This window comes from Mustela nigripes, chromosome 6, assembly GCF_022355385.1.
Source record: "Mustela nigripes isolate SB6536 chromosome 6, MUSNIG.SB6536, whole genome shotgun sequence".
NCBI classification, from domain to species: Eukaryota; Metazoa; Chordata; class Mammalia; order Carnivora; family Mustelidae; genus Mustela; species Mustela nigripes.
The window spans coordinates 105,067,787-105,086,858 of NC_081562.1; the positions used below are offsets into that span (position 1 = coordinate 105,067,787).

A 19,072-nucleotide genomic window follows, 5' to 3' on the forward strand; every position below is an offset into this window, starting at 1 on the left:
CTGAGATCATGACCTGAGCCGAAGGCAGCGACTTAATCCACTGAGCCACCCAGGCGCCCCATGAACAATTCCTAACAAGGTATTCCCTTTCCCTAAAAGAGTTTTAAAGTAGGAATGGGAGTTTGCCTTTGGAATCCCAGGTCTCTCAGATTACATGTACTCAGAGAGGAAACTACAGTGAGAAAACTACAGTTAACCCTGAACAATGTGAGAGTTAGGGACAGTTGACCCTCCATGTAGTTGAAAATCCAAGTTTAACTTTTGAATCCCTCAGACTTAATTACTTAGTAGCCTACTGTTGACTAAAAGCCTTACTGATAACATAAATGGTCGATTAACACCTATTTGCATATTATATGTATTATAGACTATTTTTATAGTAAAGTAAGCTAGAGAAAATAAAATCATTAGAGAATACATTTACAGTACTATACTATAAAAAGTCTGCATGTAAGTAAATCCACACAGTTCAAACCGATGTTGTTCCAGGGTCAAATGGAGTATAAATTATATGGTTTAAATTTTTTATTGTGGAGGAATTGGACCTTTAAAAATTGTATCTTTTTTAAGGTACACTTTCTTTAGTTAATATTACTGAGCTAATTCATCCCAGATATTTGAAACAGTTTTGTATCTTTTGGATGTAATGATTTGCATGTGCTCTTGGATGCTCAAGATTAACATATTGAAAAGCCAACAGAATATTTCCCTCCTGCAAATTCTGGTTTCCCCACTCAGCTTCTCCAATACTTATGGTAACACCTTTATCCTCATCATCCAAGCTGCTTGTTAATATATCTCTTTCTTCCATTAGATTGTACTCTCTAGCACTATGCCTGAAATTTAAAAACTGTTTGAATGAATTAAAGAAAATTGTGGTTATTAGTTATGTGTATATCTGTACCTTGAGGTTCTTCTCACCAGTTTAGGTACTTTAGTGGGCTGTCAATAATCTGTTCAGGCATACCCTATAAGATTACCCTCTGACATTTGTTTTAAGTTTGTTTTTATTTGTTTTTAAAAGTTTATTGAGAGACTTTGGGTTAACATAGTAGGCTAAGCTTCTGTGGAATTGACCCTCAGTTGATAGAACACACAACTCTTGATCTCGGGATCATGAGTTCTAGCCCAATGCTGGGTATAGGCATTACTTTAAAAAAAAAAAAAAAAAAGTTCAGATGTAATAAGATCCAAAGAACTTTTAGAAATAAGAATAAATCCTTTAAAAAAATCCTTAAAATTAAAACTTCATTGATTAGGTTAAACAGCAGACTAAATTGAACTAAAAAGGATAAATATGAATATCAGAAAGCAAAAAAAAACATGAGACATGGAGTAAAAAGACATTAATTATCATTCTAGAAGGCAAGAATCAAGAGAATAAGGAAGGACTTGAGGATGTGTATTTAGTTCTCAGCAAATAGATTCACTTTTAAAAACGAAGATTTTTAGAATTTATTTGACAGAGCACACAAGCGGGGGCAGCACCAGGCAGAGAGAGAAGCAGGCTCCCCTATTGAGCAGGGATCCCGATGTGGGACTCAATCCCAGGACCCCAGGGTCATGACCTGAGCTGAAGGCAGATGCTTAACCAACTGAGCCACCGAGGTGCACCCCCCACCCAAGCATGTGGATTTAAAACAAATCCATATTTTCATATAGTTACATATGACTTCCATACAGCCATGAAAGCAAGTCCTATAAGCTGCTCTTGTTAATACTTTGTTAGCAGTTCAAATGAATAGCAGGACATTTAAGTTGTTTTCTTTCACAGTGCTTAATAAAGTTGACCATAACAGAGAACCAAATCTATATTCATACTGGAAGAATACAGAATAATTAGGAATGTTGGTAGCATTTAGAGAAGCAAAAGGGGCAAAAGGGATGGGAGTTCGTTCCAACATTGATGCTTTTTGGGCTTTTTAGATTTCTACCTTTGTTCCGCTTATTTATTAATACTTAAATTGGTACCCATACCTGAAAATTAATATGGGTTAGAAAATTTGATTCAGGAAATAGAATAAAGCTAGACTTTTTTAATTGACATGAAATTCACAACATAAAATTAAAATTTTTAAAGTATAATTCAGGTATAGATATTTTGTCTATACAGTGTTGTATAACCACTACATGATTTATCAAGTTCTTAAACATTTTCATCACCTCAAAGGAACACTGTACTCATTAAGTAGTTATTCTCCATTTTCCTTCCCATGCTGTGTATTTACTCTTTAATTGCACACCATCAATACTCTGGTTTCTCTTCAGATCATATAAATCTTTGGCCTTTTAACTGCACACCATCTAAGTTCTTGGCATTTTCTTTCTAAGCTTAAAGTTCTCTTTCCCTATCATTGTTTCTGTTTCCGAGCCTCAGAGCTAAGGGAGCAGGAGGGTGTAGTAGAAAGCACTAAACAGAGTATGAGTGGTGAGTTCTACTCCTAGCTCTGTTTCTGCCTGACTGTGATTTGGGTCAACTAGCTCCCCATGTCTGGGCCTCAGTTCTCCATGTGCAAGATGAGGAATTATACTGAGCTCTACAATTTATGGATAGGAATTTTTTCTGTGACTAAGAAACATAGCAGGGTGCCTGGGTGACTCAGCCAGTTAAATGTCTGCCTTTACTTCAGGTCCTGATCCCAGGGTTGTGGGATTGAGCCCCTTTCAGATTTCCTGCTCAGCTGGACATCTGCTTCTCCCTTTCCCTCCACCCCTCCCCCCAGCTCTTGCTGTCTCTCTCTCTTTCTCTCTCTCTCTCAAATAAATAAAATCTTTAAAAAAATAGCATAAAATTTGCCATCTTAATCATTATTAAGTGTGCAGTTCAGTAATGTTAAGTACATTCACATTGCTGTGCAACTATTCTTTAACACTTTTCAGTCCTGCAAAACAAACCCAGTAAGCAACTCACCATTTCCCCCTAATCCCAGCCCTTGGCAACCACTAACTGCTTTTTGTCTCTGGTTTTATCTGATCAAGCTATTTCATATAAATAGAGTCATAAAATAATGGGGCCTTTTGTGTTTGGCATAATGTTTTTAAGGTTCATGATGTTGTACATATTCATACTTCATTCCTTTTTTAGGACTACATAATATTTTGTTTTATGGATATACCACAATTCATTCACTTAGAGACATTTGTTTCCACCTTCTGGCTATCACTAATAGTCCTGCTATAAATACTTGTATATAAGTTTTGAGTATATATTTTCATTTCTTTTGGATGTGTGCCTGTAAGTGGAATTGCTAAGTCATGTTAATTTTATGTTTAACTCTTTGAGGAACCACCAGACTTTTCCACAGTGACTGAGCCATTTTACATTCCCACCAACAATGTATAAGAGTTTCAGTTTCTCCATGTCCTTGCCAACACTTGTTTATTATTTTCATAGCCATTCTACCAAGTGTGACATGGTATCTCATTGTGGTTTTGATTGGGATTTTCATAGTGACTGATGATGTTGAGGAACATGTCATGTGCATTTGGCTGTTTATCTGTCTTTGGAGAAATGTCTATTCCATCATGTCTTCGGACAAATCTCTATTCAAGCCCTTTGCCCATATTTAATTTTTTTTTTTTGTTTATTGTTGAGTTGTAAGAGTTTTTTATATATTCTGTAAGCCTTTCCCAGAAATATGATTTGCAAATATTATCTCCCATTCTATAAGTTGTCTTTTTACTTCCTGTGATGTGTAAAGTTTTTAATGTTGATGAAGTCCAATTTACTTTTTTCTTTTCTTGTTGCTTGTACTTTTGGTGTTAGGTCTAAGAATCTATTGCCAAAACCGAGATCATGCAGATTTACCCCTAAGCTTTCTTCTTAAACTTGTACAGGTTTGTCTCTTACATTTACATTTGTTTCATTTTGAGTAAACTTTTGTGTATGTGTGAGGTGTGCAACCCAACTTCATTCTGTAACTGGTTATCCAGTTACCCAGCACTATTTGTTGAAGAGACTGTTCTAGCCCTGTTGAATGGTCTTGGTACTCCTGTCAAAAGTCATTTAACCATAGATGTATGGGTTTATTTCTGGGCTCTTGATACTGTCCTTTTAATCTGTATATTTGTCCCTAGCCAGTACTACACTGTTTTGATTACAGTAGTTTGTAATATGTTTTCAAATTAGGAATTGTGAGTTTTCCAATTTTGTTCTTCTTTTTCAGTATTGTTTTGGCTAGAGGTGCCTGGGTGACTCAGTCAGTTAAGGGTTTGCCTTCAACTCAGGTCATGATCCCAGGGTCTTGGGATCGAGTCCTGAGTCAGGCTCCCTGATCAATTGAGAGCCTGCTTCTCCCTCTCCCTCTGCATGTGTTCACTTTCTCTCTCTCTCTCTCTCTCTCACACTTAAATAAATAAAATCTTTAAGAACAGTATTGTTTAGGCTATTTGAGGCCCTTGCAATTCCATGTGAATTTGAGAATTAGTTTTCCATTTCTGCAAGAAGGTTGATAGAATTTTGACTCTATCTGTAGATAGAATTAAATATATTTATAGATGCATTGAATCTATAGGTCACTTTGGTTTTTATTGCCATTTAACTAACTATATTAAGTTTTCCAATCCATGAGCACAAGATGTTTTTACATTTTATTTAATTTTTCAACAGTGTTTTCTAGTTTAGAATGCATAGGTCTTTCACCTCCTTGGTTAAATTTATTCCAACATATTTTATTCTTTTGGGTGCTTTTGTAAAACAATTGTTTTCTTAATTTCCTTTTCAGGTTGTTAATTGTTGGTATATGGAACACAACTAATTTGTGTATGTTGATCTTGCACTCTTGGAACTCTGATGAATTGTTTTACTAACTCTAGTTGTGAGGGTGTGTGTATTCTTTGGTATTTTCTTTATATAGGATCTTGGCATTACAAATACAGTTTTACTGCCTTTCCAATTTGTATACTTTTATTTCTTTTTCTTTCTTAGTTGTTCTGGCTGGAACTTCTAGTACAATGTTGGATAACAGTAGTTATCCTGGTCTTATTTCTAATCTTAGGAAGCTTTCAGTGTTTCATTATTGAGTATGATGTAAGGTTTGGGTTTTTCATAATGTTCTTTATCATATATTCTCTGCTATTCCTAGCTTGAGTATTTTTATCATGGAAACGTATTGGAATTTATCTAATTCTTTTTATCAGTTGAGATGATCATGAGGTTGTTGTTTGGTTTTGTCTTTTTACCTTTGTTCGAAGGTGTATTATGTTGACTAATTTTCTAATGTTGACAGATACTTCCATTTCATGGATAAATTGTACTTGGTATATAATCCTTTTACTGTGTTGTTGGATTCAGTTAGCTAATGTTTTCCTGATGACTTTTGCATCTATATTCCTAAGAGGTATTGGTATATAGTTTTCTTGTGGTGTCTTTGCTGACAGGGCAGATGAATGACTTATGAAGTCATTTTCTACTTTTTGGATGAGTTTCCTCCTTTTCTACTTTTTGGAAGAGTTTGAAAAGGATTAGTGGTTTCCCTTTAAATGTTTGGTAGAACTCAACAGTGAAACCATGTAGTCCTGGACTTTTCTTTGTTGGGAGGTTTCTTGAGGGAATGTTCCATGTGTTTTTAAGAATATGTATTTATCCGTTGTTGGGTATCATGTTCCATATATTTTTCTTATGTTTAGGTGGTTTATTATTCAAATCCTCTATTCCCTTAATGATCTTCTGTCTAGATGGTCTGTCTACTTTTTTTTTTTTTAAGATTTTATTTATTGACAGAGATAGCAAATGCAGGAACACAAGCAGGAGGAATGGGAGAAGGAGAACCAGGCTTCCTTCGGAGTAGGGAGCTCGATGCATTGTTTGATCCCAAGACTCTGGGATCATGACCTGAGCCAAAAGCAGACACTTAATGACCGAGCCACCCAGGTGCCCCAGTCTATCCACTTTTGAAAGTGGGCTATTAAGTCTCCAACTATTGCTATAGAACTGTGTACTCCTCCTCTCGATTCTGTCAGTAATTGCTTCATGTATTTAGGAACTTTTTTTGATGTATATTATGTTTATATTTGTTATAATCTTCACAAATTGACCCTTTTATCAATATATATTCTTTATCTCTCGTATCAGTTTTTGATTTAGTCTATTTTGTCTGATATTAATATAACCACCCTATTCCCTTTTGGTTACTATTTGCATGGAATATCTTTTTTGTGTCCTTTCATTTTCAACCTGTGTGGGTCTTTGAATCTAAAGTGAGTTTCTTGTAGACAACATGTAGTTGGATCATATTTATCTCCATTTAGCCCTCTCTTTGATTAGAAAATTTAATTCATTTATACTTAAAGTAATTGGTGATAAGGAAGCACTTTTGCTATTTTTTTTAATGTTTTGACACCTTTTTGTTCCTTCTCATCATTACTGCTTCTTAAAAAAAATTTTTTTGTAATAAACCATTTTAATACCCTTCTTGTTTCCCTTGTATATATTTTTAAAGTATTTTCTTAGTGGTTACCTTAGGGATTACAATTAACACCATAGATTTCTAACAATCTAGTTTGAAAGGTTACCTGATTAGCTTAGTGGCTTCAAAATCCTTGCTCCTATACAGCTTTGCACCTCTTTTGTATTTTTGTAGATTTTGCAAAGATCCAAATTGCATCTTTATATGTTGTGTCCCCATTAATACAGATTTATAATTATTGATTTATGTATTTGCCTTTTAAACCATGTAGGAAATGAACAGAGAAGTTATAAGCCAAAAACACATTAATACTTGTTTTTATATTTAGCTGTGTAGTTACCTTTACCAGAGATTTTATTTCTTCCTATGGCTTCAGTTTACTGTCCAGTGTCCTTTTATTTCAGCCTCAAGGACTTGCTTTAGCATTTCCTGTAGGGCAGGTGTACTAATAATAGTCTCTCAGCTTTTGTTTAATGTTGCCTTTATTTTTGAAGGATTTGTTTTTGCTAGATATAAAAATTCTTGGTTGACAGGTTCCCCCCGACACACACCTTTCCACACTTTAAATATGTCATTTCTCTGCTTCTGGCCTCTGTGGTTTCTGTTGAGAAGTTGGCTGACAGTCTTCCTGAGGATCTCTTGATTATGATGAGTTGCTTCTCTCTTGCTTTCAAGATTCTCTTGTCTTTTGTTTTCAACAGTTTGAATGTAATATATGAATCTGAATCTCTTTATATGTATTCTTCTTGGGGTTTGTTGAGCTTCTCAGATATGTGGATTCATGTCTTTTGTCAAATTTAGAAAGTTCGTGACCATTATTTTATCACTATTTAGCTAAAAGAAGCAGCACAGTGTCCATCAAGGAAAGAGTGGATAAGCAAAATGTGTGTGTGCGCGCACGCACGTGCCTGTCTGTCTGTCTCTCTACACACACAGTTGAATATTTTTCATCCTGAAGTGGCAAGGAAATTCTAACACATGCTATAATATGAGTGAACCTTGAGGACATTATGCAATGTGAAATAAGCCAGTTGCAAAAAATCAGATACCACTACTGCTTTCACTTTCTGTGAAGTACCTAGAGTGGTTGATTCATAGAAACAGAAAGTAGAGTGGTAGTTTCCAGAACACAAGGGAAGGTGGCTTTGGGGAGTTATTGTTAATGGGTATGAAGTTTCAGTTTTTTAAGATAAAAAGAGTTCTGGAGATAGTTGGTGGTGATAATTTCATAACAGTATCAATTACTTAGTATCACTTTAAAATGGTAAATTTTATGTATATTTTATTCTAATAAATTGGGAAAATACAGTATGTTGAATTTTCTCAAAATATAGAGATGGAACAATTATTGTTTAACTCATTTTATGAAGCCAGCATAACACTGATATCACTGATATCAAAACCTAAGATATTATGGAAAAAGAAATTTTTAAAGAACAATGTCCTTCATGAATATTGATGTAAAAATCCTTTACAGAATAATAGCAGATTGGAGCCAGCAATTACAATACATTAATACCAAAGAGGGTTTATCCCAGGATCACGAAGTTGGTTTAACATTGAATGAATCAATGTTATTCATCACATTAACAGAATAGTGGAGAAAAGCATATGACCATTTCAAAATATGTCGAAAAGTATTTGACAATTCAGTATCTATCTATTTATGGCTAAAAACTCTTAGCCAAACTAGGAATGGTAAGGAACTTTCTCCAACTGCTAAACAACATCCACCAACCTATAACTTATATATGTCAAGCTTAAACATTGCTCCTGAGATTAGGAACAAAGCAAGAATACTTGTTTTAGCCACTTACATTCACTGTTGTTTCAGAGGGCCGCCCATTAAATAAGACATAAACGCAGGGAAAACTAGTAAAAGGCATAAAGATGGGAATGTAAGAAATACCATTGCCCTTGTTTGCAGGTTATGTAATTGTTCACATAGAAAATTCCAGTGATTCTAAGCAAATTTAATGAAATTATAAGTTACAAGGTTAATATATAATTATCTATTATGTTTTATATACTTGATCATTTTGTAAATGTGAAAGAGATACAAGCCAGACTCAACTTTTTCCAAAATTTTCTCCTAGAATTTTTCAGTTATACGGAAAAACTGAAAGAACTGCCAATGAACATGTACATATTCACTGCCTAGGTTCTATTATTAACTTTTGCTGCATTTACTTTACCACATATGTCCATCTAATCATTTCCCTATCTTTCCTAATTTTATTTATTCCAAAGGTGTAGACCTCAGTATGCTTCACGTGTAAACACTCAAGTGCTTATTTCATTAAAGTTCTAATATTTATATGCTTTGTTTTTCCTTACAGTAAAATTTAAATACAATGAAAAGTGTAGTTAGTCGTAATGGTATCGTTCTATGAGTTTTGACAAAGGCATATTCACTCAAGTAACCAAAATCCGATTAAGGTATAGAACATTTTTATTATCTTAAAAGAGATTTGGGCAGAATGACTATTCAGGATTTGGGACTCCCCTTCTCTACCACCCTTCTGGGATTTCCCTCCTTTACTTTCTAGATCTCTGCTGTCCACTGGAACTCTCTGTGGTGATGGAAATGTTTTATAATTTGTATAATCCAAAATGGTAGCCACTTGATATATGTGGCTGTTAAACATTTAAAATGTGGCTGATGCAGCTGAAAAATGGAATTTTAAATTTTAATTTATTTTTGTATAGTGAATACTATATTGAACAGACTGTCACTATAGAAAGTTCTTTTGGACAGCACTGTTCTAGCTGCTGTGGTCTTCTTGAACTTTTTCTGTTTCTCAGCTAATAAGGCTAACAAGCTTCTATTTAGACTTGAGCTGATCTGTACATTCAGGCTAGAGCCTTTCCTAACTGAAAAGATTTAGAAAATAGGAAGCTCAAGCAGTGCTTCCTTTTTCCCTCATGTGAGCTCCCTTTCAATTCATGCCTAATTTTGATTGCTCTCAAGAGCCTTGAAGTGGTTGTTTTTATATTTTTTTACTATAGTTTATAATTTTATCTGTGTCCAATAAGAATTACTTCACCATTTACCAGAAGTCAAAATCTACCCCTTTACTTTTTAAAAATTTTTGTTGTTTATTTTTCTGTCTCTTAACTTCTATTTTAGTAGTGATCCAGTTTTAAGGAATTTGTTTTTTGTGTTTTGTTATTAGAATTCATTTACCAACCACTTGTTATTCTTTCCTCTTTAGCCTTGTTAAAATGTCACTAACTTTTAAGGTTCCTGAATCTTAATATTGTAAATTTGATATTCCCATCTCAGATATGCTAGAATTTAATGGAATTCTTCAAAGCAGTAAACTCATATCATTGATAACCTGTTTGGTGTACTTTGCCTTTTCTAGGTACCTGAAAAGGTTTAAGGTGATGAAGATCAAAGTTCTAAGAAGCTGGTGCCGTCAAATCCTTAAAGGACTTCAGTTTCTTCATACTCGAACTCCACCTATTATTCACCGAGATCTTAAGTGTGACAACATCTTTATCACTGGCCCTACAGGCTCAGTCAAGATTGGAGACCTAGGTCTGGCAACCCTGAAGCGAGCTTCTTTTGCCAAGAGTGTGATAGGTATGTTTCAGGTGTACCTTGCATCCTAACTGGTTTTCTGATATTCCTTTTATTTTGATACCTGACCCTGTTAGAATTTTCATTATGTGAAATAAGCTTTCAAAAATTCCTAGCTTGAACTCAGGAAGTGATCAGTTTTACTTACGAGATGTGGAGTTCTCTATATGCTTCTGGAATCATCTGGAAGACTAACTGTTTCATAAAGTTATGTGAAGAGAAGTAAAGGGAATTTTGTTGACAAAACCTTATGTAACTATCAATCTTACTGGGTCATTCCGTTTATATGTATTAATTATGTAGTTATTTATATAATTATATAAGTAATGTATAATAATTATTATATAATAAATATAGAGTTACTTTCTTATGAAAGAAATTGAATTTTTATGTAGTTTACTTTCTAAAAAAGTGTTAGGTTATATGTATTCAAAAGTATCTACCTATTAAGACTTTATTTTAAAATGTGAAAATGAGTCTATTCTGAGTACTTGGTTTTAACTTTTCTTACTCCTACTCTTCAGAAGATGTATCTGAAGCAGAGCTTTTCAACCCTAGTGTTATTTTACATTTGGATAGTTCTTTGTTGTAAGGGCTTTCTAGTGCATTATAAGATGATTTAGATGCCAGGAGCACATCCCCTTTCCAGCCCCCCCACAGTTGTTATAGCCAAAAATGTCTCTGGACTAAATGTCCCTGGGTAACAAAATCACCCCTTATTTAGAATCAGTGATCTAAAGAACAAGACTGTCCTTTCAGACTTTCAACTATATGTTATAGAGTTGCAGCTAGAAAAATAATTTAATGTGTATTATTTTGATAAGCTTTCACTCTCTGAAGAGGATATGACACTTTGAAAATTTGAAATCTTTGGGGATATTCTGTCCCCCCCCCCCAAGTTGATGTCAGCAAGGAAACCATTAATTTTTAAGTGTGCTAGAATTTCATGTATTAAGAGAAAACCATAAAACACCAGTAATTTGTACATTCTTCTAAAATAGTGTCCTCCATAGAATATTATGTGACTTGGATTTGGAATGCTATTTTTAGATTTTCTTAAAATAGATTAACAAGAAGAATTGGGAAAGAGTTATTTAAAGCTGAATTTCCTTTTTGCCTTCCTTACAGGAAAAGGAAACATTTCTTTGATTGTCTTTGACTCCTTAAAAATCTCTAACCTGGGCGCCTGGGTGGCTCAGTGGGTTAAGCCGCTGCCTTTGGCTCGGGTCATGATCTCAGGGTCCTGGGATCGAGTCCCACATCGGGCTCTCTGCTCAGCAGGGAGTCTGCTTCCTCCTCTCTCTCTCTGCCTACTTGTGATTTCTCTCTGTCAAATAAATAAATTAAATCTTAAAAAAAAAAAAATCTCTAACCCAAGAGAGGTCCCCCCAACCTCTTTTTTTTTGCTTAAACCATGCTATGTAAGCCTGTTCTTGGAAATGTCCTACAGTTTGAGGTATCCAGACTTAATTTCTTTGGAACCATTGGAGAACCTGGTCTGTGGGATCACATACTGCTTGTAACTCAGTCTGTATTTGAGTTCTTCATTTATGTGTATTTGTTTTTTGTCTGTAAGATCTGTAAGATGTCCTTCACTGTATTTCTTGTTATCTGCAGTAGACTTATTTGTGTACTGCAGGTGGTATGGTAAGTATGTAAAGAAAGGCTTCTGGTGAGTGGCCTTTATAGACCATTACACTTTTTTTTTTTTTTCTTTTAAAAAACATATTGAATGTTGGATTTTTCACTGCAAGGCCTCCTTAAAAGTGAAACTGATCAGGTGGAATTAATGGCCAAAGACTAGCTATAAATACTAACCTTACAACTACCGTACAGCAGGGGGCAGGCAAGTATTTTGATCTTTTTTAACCTATCTTGTCTTACTGGCAGATACCATTGTATCCTCTTTATTTCTTGCTAGTCTCTTACTTTTCCTTCCATTTGTTTTCATTATGAATTATATCAGTTTTTCTACTATCAAAGTTTCTATTTTGACATTGTATAACAGTAATCCATTTGAAACAGTAAATAAAATAAACACTTGACCCTGTCCTGGTTTCTTTTATGAAGGCCATGCAGCAGAAGTTCTGACATACTTGGTGGAAGATACTAAGATTTTCTTCCTCTTCCCTGCCCCCACCACTCTTCTCTCTTCTCTTCCCTCCCTTCCACTTGCTTCTATCTCACAGGTTAACCCCTCTGCTTCTCCCCCAGGTGAGTAACATCTGTAGCCTCTGCTCACATTGAGTCTAAATTGTTCTTTTAATTTAAGGTACCCCAGAGTTCATGGCCCCTGAGATGTATGAGGAAAAATATGATGAATCTGTTGACGTTTATGCTTTTGGGATGTGCATGCTTGAGATGGCCACATCTGAATATCCGTACTCAGAATGCCAAAATGCTGCTCAGATCTACCGTCGAGTGACCAGTGTAAGTCTTACCCTGATTGATTAGTGAGCTTAAGTCACACCAAAAAAAAGGAATGCCAAGCTGGATATCATTGAACCATGCAAAAGGGAGCAATAGTAGAACGCATACTCAGTCGCTGGGGAAAGAAGGAGTTGAGAGATTTTATTGCTTCTGATTTAGTGAGAGCAAAAATAAATATCAAAGAAGTACCGGTATATTCTGGATTCTCCTTGCATACATTTAAAGCTTTATTTTGAGATATATTATGTTTAAAAATACTCTTATTACTTCTTCTAAGTTCTCATTCCCTCTGACCATAAAACATATTATCTGAGTTAAAAATAATGCTCTTACTCAGGTTGCTTTGTTCACAGACCTTTCCCTAAGTGGTTTAAAATTGATTTATGAATTTATTAAATCATTTATAAGTAACCACAAGGGTTTAAGGCATAACAGTAATTTCTGGATCATCTGAATACCCTCACCTATTAGGATATTTCTCCCATTGTTTCAGAGATGTCTATTTACAGTCAGTGTTCAAAATAGGACCTATCAGGGTCCACAGAAGGTACTTTATTGTATGTCTCTTAATCTACAGCTGTTGCCCCCTACTTTCTTTTTCTCAGGCTGGGCGAGGGCAACAGAAATGTAGTAAGTGTAGTTTGTTTAGCCTTCAGATAATTCTGATGAGTATCCTAATCACTATTGTACTTTGCCCTTAGAAAGTTCATCTGCTTTGCTTCTTAGATATCTGAGTTCTATATCTATATCCCCAGTTTTCCCCCAGTGCCTAATAATTTACATTATCCCTTTTTCTTTGAGGAGTAGGATGGGACAGTCACTAGAATGAATACCCCTGTGTTTTATCTAGAAAATAAATAAATAAATCCTCCCCGCATTTTATTTAGAATTCTTGAAACCTCAAGAAGTATATTCGATTCCTTGTTTTTCTATTCATCAGATCCTATTTATCAGGTTCTTGGTTCAGAATAACTCTTAGATATAGTCCTTCTTCATTCCCACTGTCAGAACTCTGATTTCACATCTTACTTAATTTACACCTTACACTGCCATCCTGAAGTAGTTAACATTATGAACTTGTTTTTCTACTCCACTTGAACTAGTTGAATTTCCTTGCTATTTCTTTTTGGTATAAGAAACTTTCATGATACCAGTTTGCTTATGAAAGCATATACAAATTCTTACTATAATCTTCGCTCTTCTTCATCTTTGTCTAAACACCTTTTTTAATCAAGCCAGTCTTCTTTATTTTTTTATTTTTTATTTTTATTTTAAGATTTTATTTATTTATTTGACAGACATAGATCACAAGTAGGCAGAGAGGCAGGCGGGTACTGGGGGAAGCAGGTTTCCGCTTTGAGAAGAGAGCCCGATGTGGGGCTCAATCCCAGCAATCCCTGGCATCATAGCCGGAGCCGAAGGCAGAGGCTTTAACACGCTGAGCCACCCAGGCGCCCTGCCAGTCCTCTTTATTATCTTGCACATCTGCCACATCCTTTCCTTTTTTCCTCTCCATTTGTACATGCTATTTACCTTGTATGCATGCTTTTTTGCTATCCAGTCAGTTTTTATACTGGATTTAACAGACTTCCCCAACAAAATTTTATCTGATGGGTTTCACTACATAAGGATTTTCACCTTTTCCAGGCTTCTCAACTGATCTCAATCATAACATTTTATTTGTAATTGATGATTTTACTTAGGAGTTCAAAAATTGAATTAATATAAAGCATTTAAAATGGTGCTTAGTATACAATAAGCACTATATGTAGGTGCTTGCTGTTTATTTTTACTGCTTTATATTCTTCTTTAAGATTTGTAGCCTTATCTCTACAAAGTATTTCTGTTTAATTCTTTCTTTACCTTTAGCACTATCCCAAATATAAAAATAAGTCTCATATGCAAATACATGCTACATACCAAGTTCAGAGCCTGACATCAAATAATTAAATATGAATAACATATATATTCTGTCTTCAGAAAACTAGCTCCAATATAGAAGATAAATGTGTAAGCAAATATTTCTAATTACAGGATGCTGATAAAAGCTTATTAACTGTATGTCTTTTCTCCTTTGGAAAAATGACTATTCAGATCCTTTACTTGGTTTTTAATTGGGTTATTTTTCTTTTTATTACTGAGCTGTATGAGTTCTTCATATATTCTGGATAGAAATCCTTTATGAGATAGATGATTTCCAATTATTTACTCCCATTCTGTCAGTTGAATAATTTTTTTTTTAAGATTTATTTATTTATTTGAGAGAGAGAGCCAGGGGGAAGGGCAGAAAGAATCAAAGAATCTCAAATACACTCCATACTGAGTGCAGAGCTCGACGCGGGGCTCATTCTCTTGACCCTGAGATCATGACCTGAGCCGAAATAAAGAGTCAGACACTTAACTGATTAAGCCACCCCAGACACCCCAATTGTAATTTCTTAATAGTGTCATTATATTAATAGTGCCCTTTAGGACACAAAAGTTTCTCATTTTGATGAGGCCGAGTTTAATGTATGTTATGTTTTATTGTTCTCATGCTTTTGGTGTCATATCTAAGAATCCATTTCCAAACCTCAAGTCATGAACGTTTACCCCATGTGTTTTCTTCTAGGAGTTTTATAGTTTTAGTTCTTATAATTAGATCTCTGTTTCATTTTGAGATAATTTTTGTATGTGGTGTGAGGTAAGGGTTTTAACTTGATTCTTTTGCTTATGACAACTATCCAACTGTCCCACTACCCTTTGTTGAAAAGACTATTATTTCTCCATTGAATGATTTCACCCTTGCTGAGAAGCAGTTGACCATAGGCACATGAAGTTACTCCTGCACCCTCAATTCTGTTCTATGGATCTGTATGTCTTGCTTTGTAGTAAGTTTTGAATTCGTTAAGTGTGAGTCCTTCTATTTATTCTTCAGGTTTTGGCTCTTCTTGGTCCTTTGCAACTCTATATAAATTTTAGAGTCAGCTTGTCAATTTTTGTAGTTCAGCTGGGATCCTGGTACATATGGCATTGAATCTGTAGATGAATTTGGACACATGACAACCATCCCGAGTCTTCTAGTTCATGAACATGGGATGTTTTTCCATTTACTTAGATCTTTTGTAATTTCTTTCTGTGGTGTTTTGTAGTTTTCAGAGTATAAGTCTTCTACTTTTTTTATTACGTTTATTCCTGAATAATGTATTTTGGGGGGATTCTATTATAAATGGAATTGAGTTTTTTATTTCAATTTTTGATTGCACATTACAAATACTATTAATTTTTGCATACTGGTTTTGAAACTGACAAACTTACTTGAATTTATAATAGTTTTTTAGTAGATTCCTTAGGATTTTCTATATACAAGATAATTGAATCTGCAAATATAGTTCTTAAAAAAAACATAAGGGTTGGCAAGTATGGGTATATGCTTTACTTGTGAGAAAGAATTTTTTTAAAAAAGGCTGACTCTTAGTTTAATGAACAGAATTTAGGGATAAAGTTGAAAAAACAAAAGACTGGGTAGTGGTTGGTTTCTGGGAATTTTCTAATGTGAAAAAAGAGACCTATATCTTGATATGTCATATTCCCCCCCCATGATAATTACACAATCTGTATAAGAGAAGATAAACACATAGTTCTCAACTTTTTCAGTGAAATAACCAATAAGAGTTTAGTTTTAAAAATTAACTATCGGGGGGCCTGGGTGGCTCAGTGGGTTAAGCCTCTGCCTTCAGCTCAGGTCATGATCTCAGGGTCCTGGGATCAAACCCCACATCAGGCTCTCTGCTCAGCGGGGAGCCTGCTTCCCACCCCACCCCACCCCCCGCCTACTTATGGTCTATCTCTCTGTCAAATAAATAAATGAAATCTTTTTTAAAAAATTAACTATAGGAATAATAAGTATTTTATAAGTGAATTACATGTATGTATGTATATATATTTGTTACATTTCCTAAGGGTAATTTGCCCTTTTTTAAAAAATTGCCTGGGATTTTATTTCCTTTCATTAACGCTCCCGATTTTGCTAGAAATGACAGACTAGTTGACAAAATACTACACTAAAACAAATTTGAACCACCTACTTTTTTTTAGTTAATGTTTTAAATTTTTGACCCACTTGTTTTGATAGGGTCCTGTCAGATCCTTTTTTGAATTCAAATATGTGAATTTAGTCATCTATTTTATCATATTACATTACCACATCCACACATATTAATTTTTTTTAGCTAACTTTCAAGGAAGAGTTGAGATTTGGGAGACACAGGAAACTGTATACACCTGAAGTATAAATTGGTTCACCAAGTATTTGAGCATAGGGAGTTGTTATAACAAAGGGCCACAAACTGGATGGTTTAAACCAGCAGAAATTTATTGTCTCACAATTCTGAGGCCAGAGGTCCAAAATCAAGGTTATAGCAAGGTCATGCTCTCTGACACGTGGAGGGAAGTACTTTTTTTGTTGCCTCTTACCTTCTGATGGTTAGCTAGCAATCCTTAGCATTTCTTGGCTTGCATCTGCAGCATTTCAGTGTCTGTCTCACATGGTGGTCCTTCCTCTTCTGTCTGTGTCTTCTCTTCTTAGAAGGACACCAGTCAGAGTGTATTAAGGGCCCACCCCACTCTGGGGTTGTACCTGTAATCACAATGATCTGTTTTCAAATAAGGTCAGATTCTGAGATACTGAGGGTTGGAATTTTAACGTATCTTTTGGGAGGGCAAGAATTCAACCCATAATAGTTCATGCATTCGTCCAACAAATTTTTTTTTAGAAGATTTTATTTATTTATTTGAGAGAGAGACAAAGCAAGAGAGGGAACACAAGCAGGAGGCGTGGGGAAGGGAGAAGCACGCTTCCCACTAAGCATGGAGCCCGACGACGTGGGGCTCAATCCCAGGACCCTGGGATCATGACCTGAGCTGAAGGCAGATGCTTACCCAGCTGAGCCACCCAGGTGTCCCTGAATGTTTTTTTCTTATATCAAACAGACTGGGTAGATGAAATACACATTAGATAACCATGTATTTAAGCACTCTTAACATACCAGCCTCCTTTGTTGATCTTATAATATTTCTCTTTTGAAAAGGGGGTATTTTGTTATGTACCAGCAGAAAATGGCTCTGCTGTTTTGTAACCTGTTGTTAGAGACTCGAAATAGGTATTGACTGGGCTGTCTCTTATTTAGTGATAAGTCTCTCTGATTAATCTTGCAAATTAACTTACTTATTATTTCTCTAAATCAAGGTTGATATTGAAAATGTCTCAAGGGATCATGACTAAGCCACCCAGACACCCCTCACAAATGTATCTTTTTTTGCAGATGCAGATCCAAGCTCAAAATCCCCTTCTTAAATGAGAGTTTTCCATGTTAATGTAATAGAACTGAAAAAGACCAATACCACTTTTCCATATTCTTAGTATAGTATAGTTCCATATTCATAGTATAGTATGTAGCCTGTTTTCAGTTTTTCACCATGTTTTAAGAAAAAATTCACATACCAGGGTGCCTGGGTGGCTCAGTGGGTTAAAGCCTCCACCTTCAGCTCAGGTCGTGATCCCAAGGTCCTGGGATCCCAGGGTCCCAGAGAGCATCGGGCTCTCTGCTCAGAGTGGAGCCTGCTTCCCTCCCACTTCTGCCTGCCTCTCTGCCTACTTGTCATCTCTGTCAAATAAATAAATAAAATCTTTAAAAAAAGAAAAAAATTCACATACCATAAATTTATCACTGAAATAGTTTAAGATGTACAATTCAGTTTTTTAATATATTCATATTGAACCTATCACCCCCAAAAAGAAATTCTGTACCTCTTGGCAGTCACTCTCCATTCCCCCTTCCACTGAGGCCCTGTCAACCGCTAATCTGCTTTATGTCTCTGGATTTGATTTGCCTGTTGTGGACATTTCTTACAAATGGAATCATATGATATATGACCTTTTGTGTTACACATTTTCTGTTAGGTCTTTTATATTATGCTTTGAAAAAATTAGCTTAGTGTTTTCAGGGTTTACCCATGTTGTAGCATGTATTTCATTCTTTATTCATTAGCATTTCATCTTTTCTTATGACTGAATAATATTCCATTGTATAACTATACCACATTTGTTATGTTCAACAAATTTTATTTCTTCCTCCTTTTCTCTTTGTTAAACCGTTTGAACCTATAGCTACCGTCCCTTCTGGAGAGGGACTGGGAACCGAAAGGATGAAATGTATAATGTCTTAAAAGACATATATAATGTCCCAGAGTCTGATTTATCAAGTCTTTGTTTATACGTATTCTATTGATAGCATAGCATATGGAACATTGTAGGCACTTAGTAATATTTTGAGAATAAATGATTGTTAAGGAATCCCAAATATAGGCAGTCAGACATTGTGTAAGTTTGGAAGTTTGAATTTACCTTGCAAAAGAGGAATGTAACATAAGGCCACCTTTGAAGTATTAACAAAATTATCCTAAAATGAAATTGAATCATAACAAGTAGAAGCTGATACACATATAAAAGCAATACATATTATAGGATGAGTAAAACTATTTGATACAAGTAGAGCTGGAAACAATGACTTTAATAATTAGAAAAAATCAAAATTCCAGGATATGAAGTATATTCAAGAAAGCCATCTATACACATACTTTTCCATTGATTCTCAAATCTCTTATTTGT

The 19,072-nt window shown here is 35.0% G+C and overlaps 1 protein-coding gene across 14 annotated transcripts in view; it reads left to right on the plus strand.

Moving 5' to 3' along the window:
* WNK1 (WNK lysine deficient protein kinase 1) overlaps positions 1–19,072 on the plus strand; it is a 149,128-nt gene that overhangs the window by 67,583 nt on the left and 62,473 nt on the right. For all 14 annotated transcript variants that reach the window (XM_059403871.1, XM_059403857.1, XM_059403860.1 and 11 more), the window contains exons 3-4: positions 9,776–9,996; positions 12,266–12,423. In XM_059403871.1, the coding sequence (XP_059259854.1) occupies positions 9,776–9,996; positions 12,266–12,423 (379 nt within the window). The remainder of the gene's footprint in view (positions 1–9,775; positions 9,997–12,265; positions 12,424–19,072) is intronic.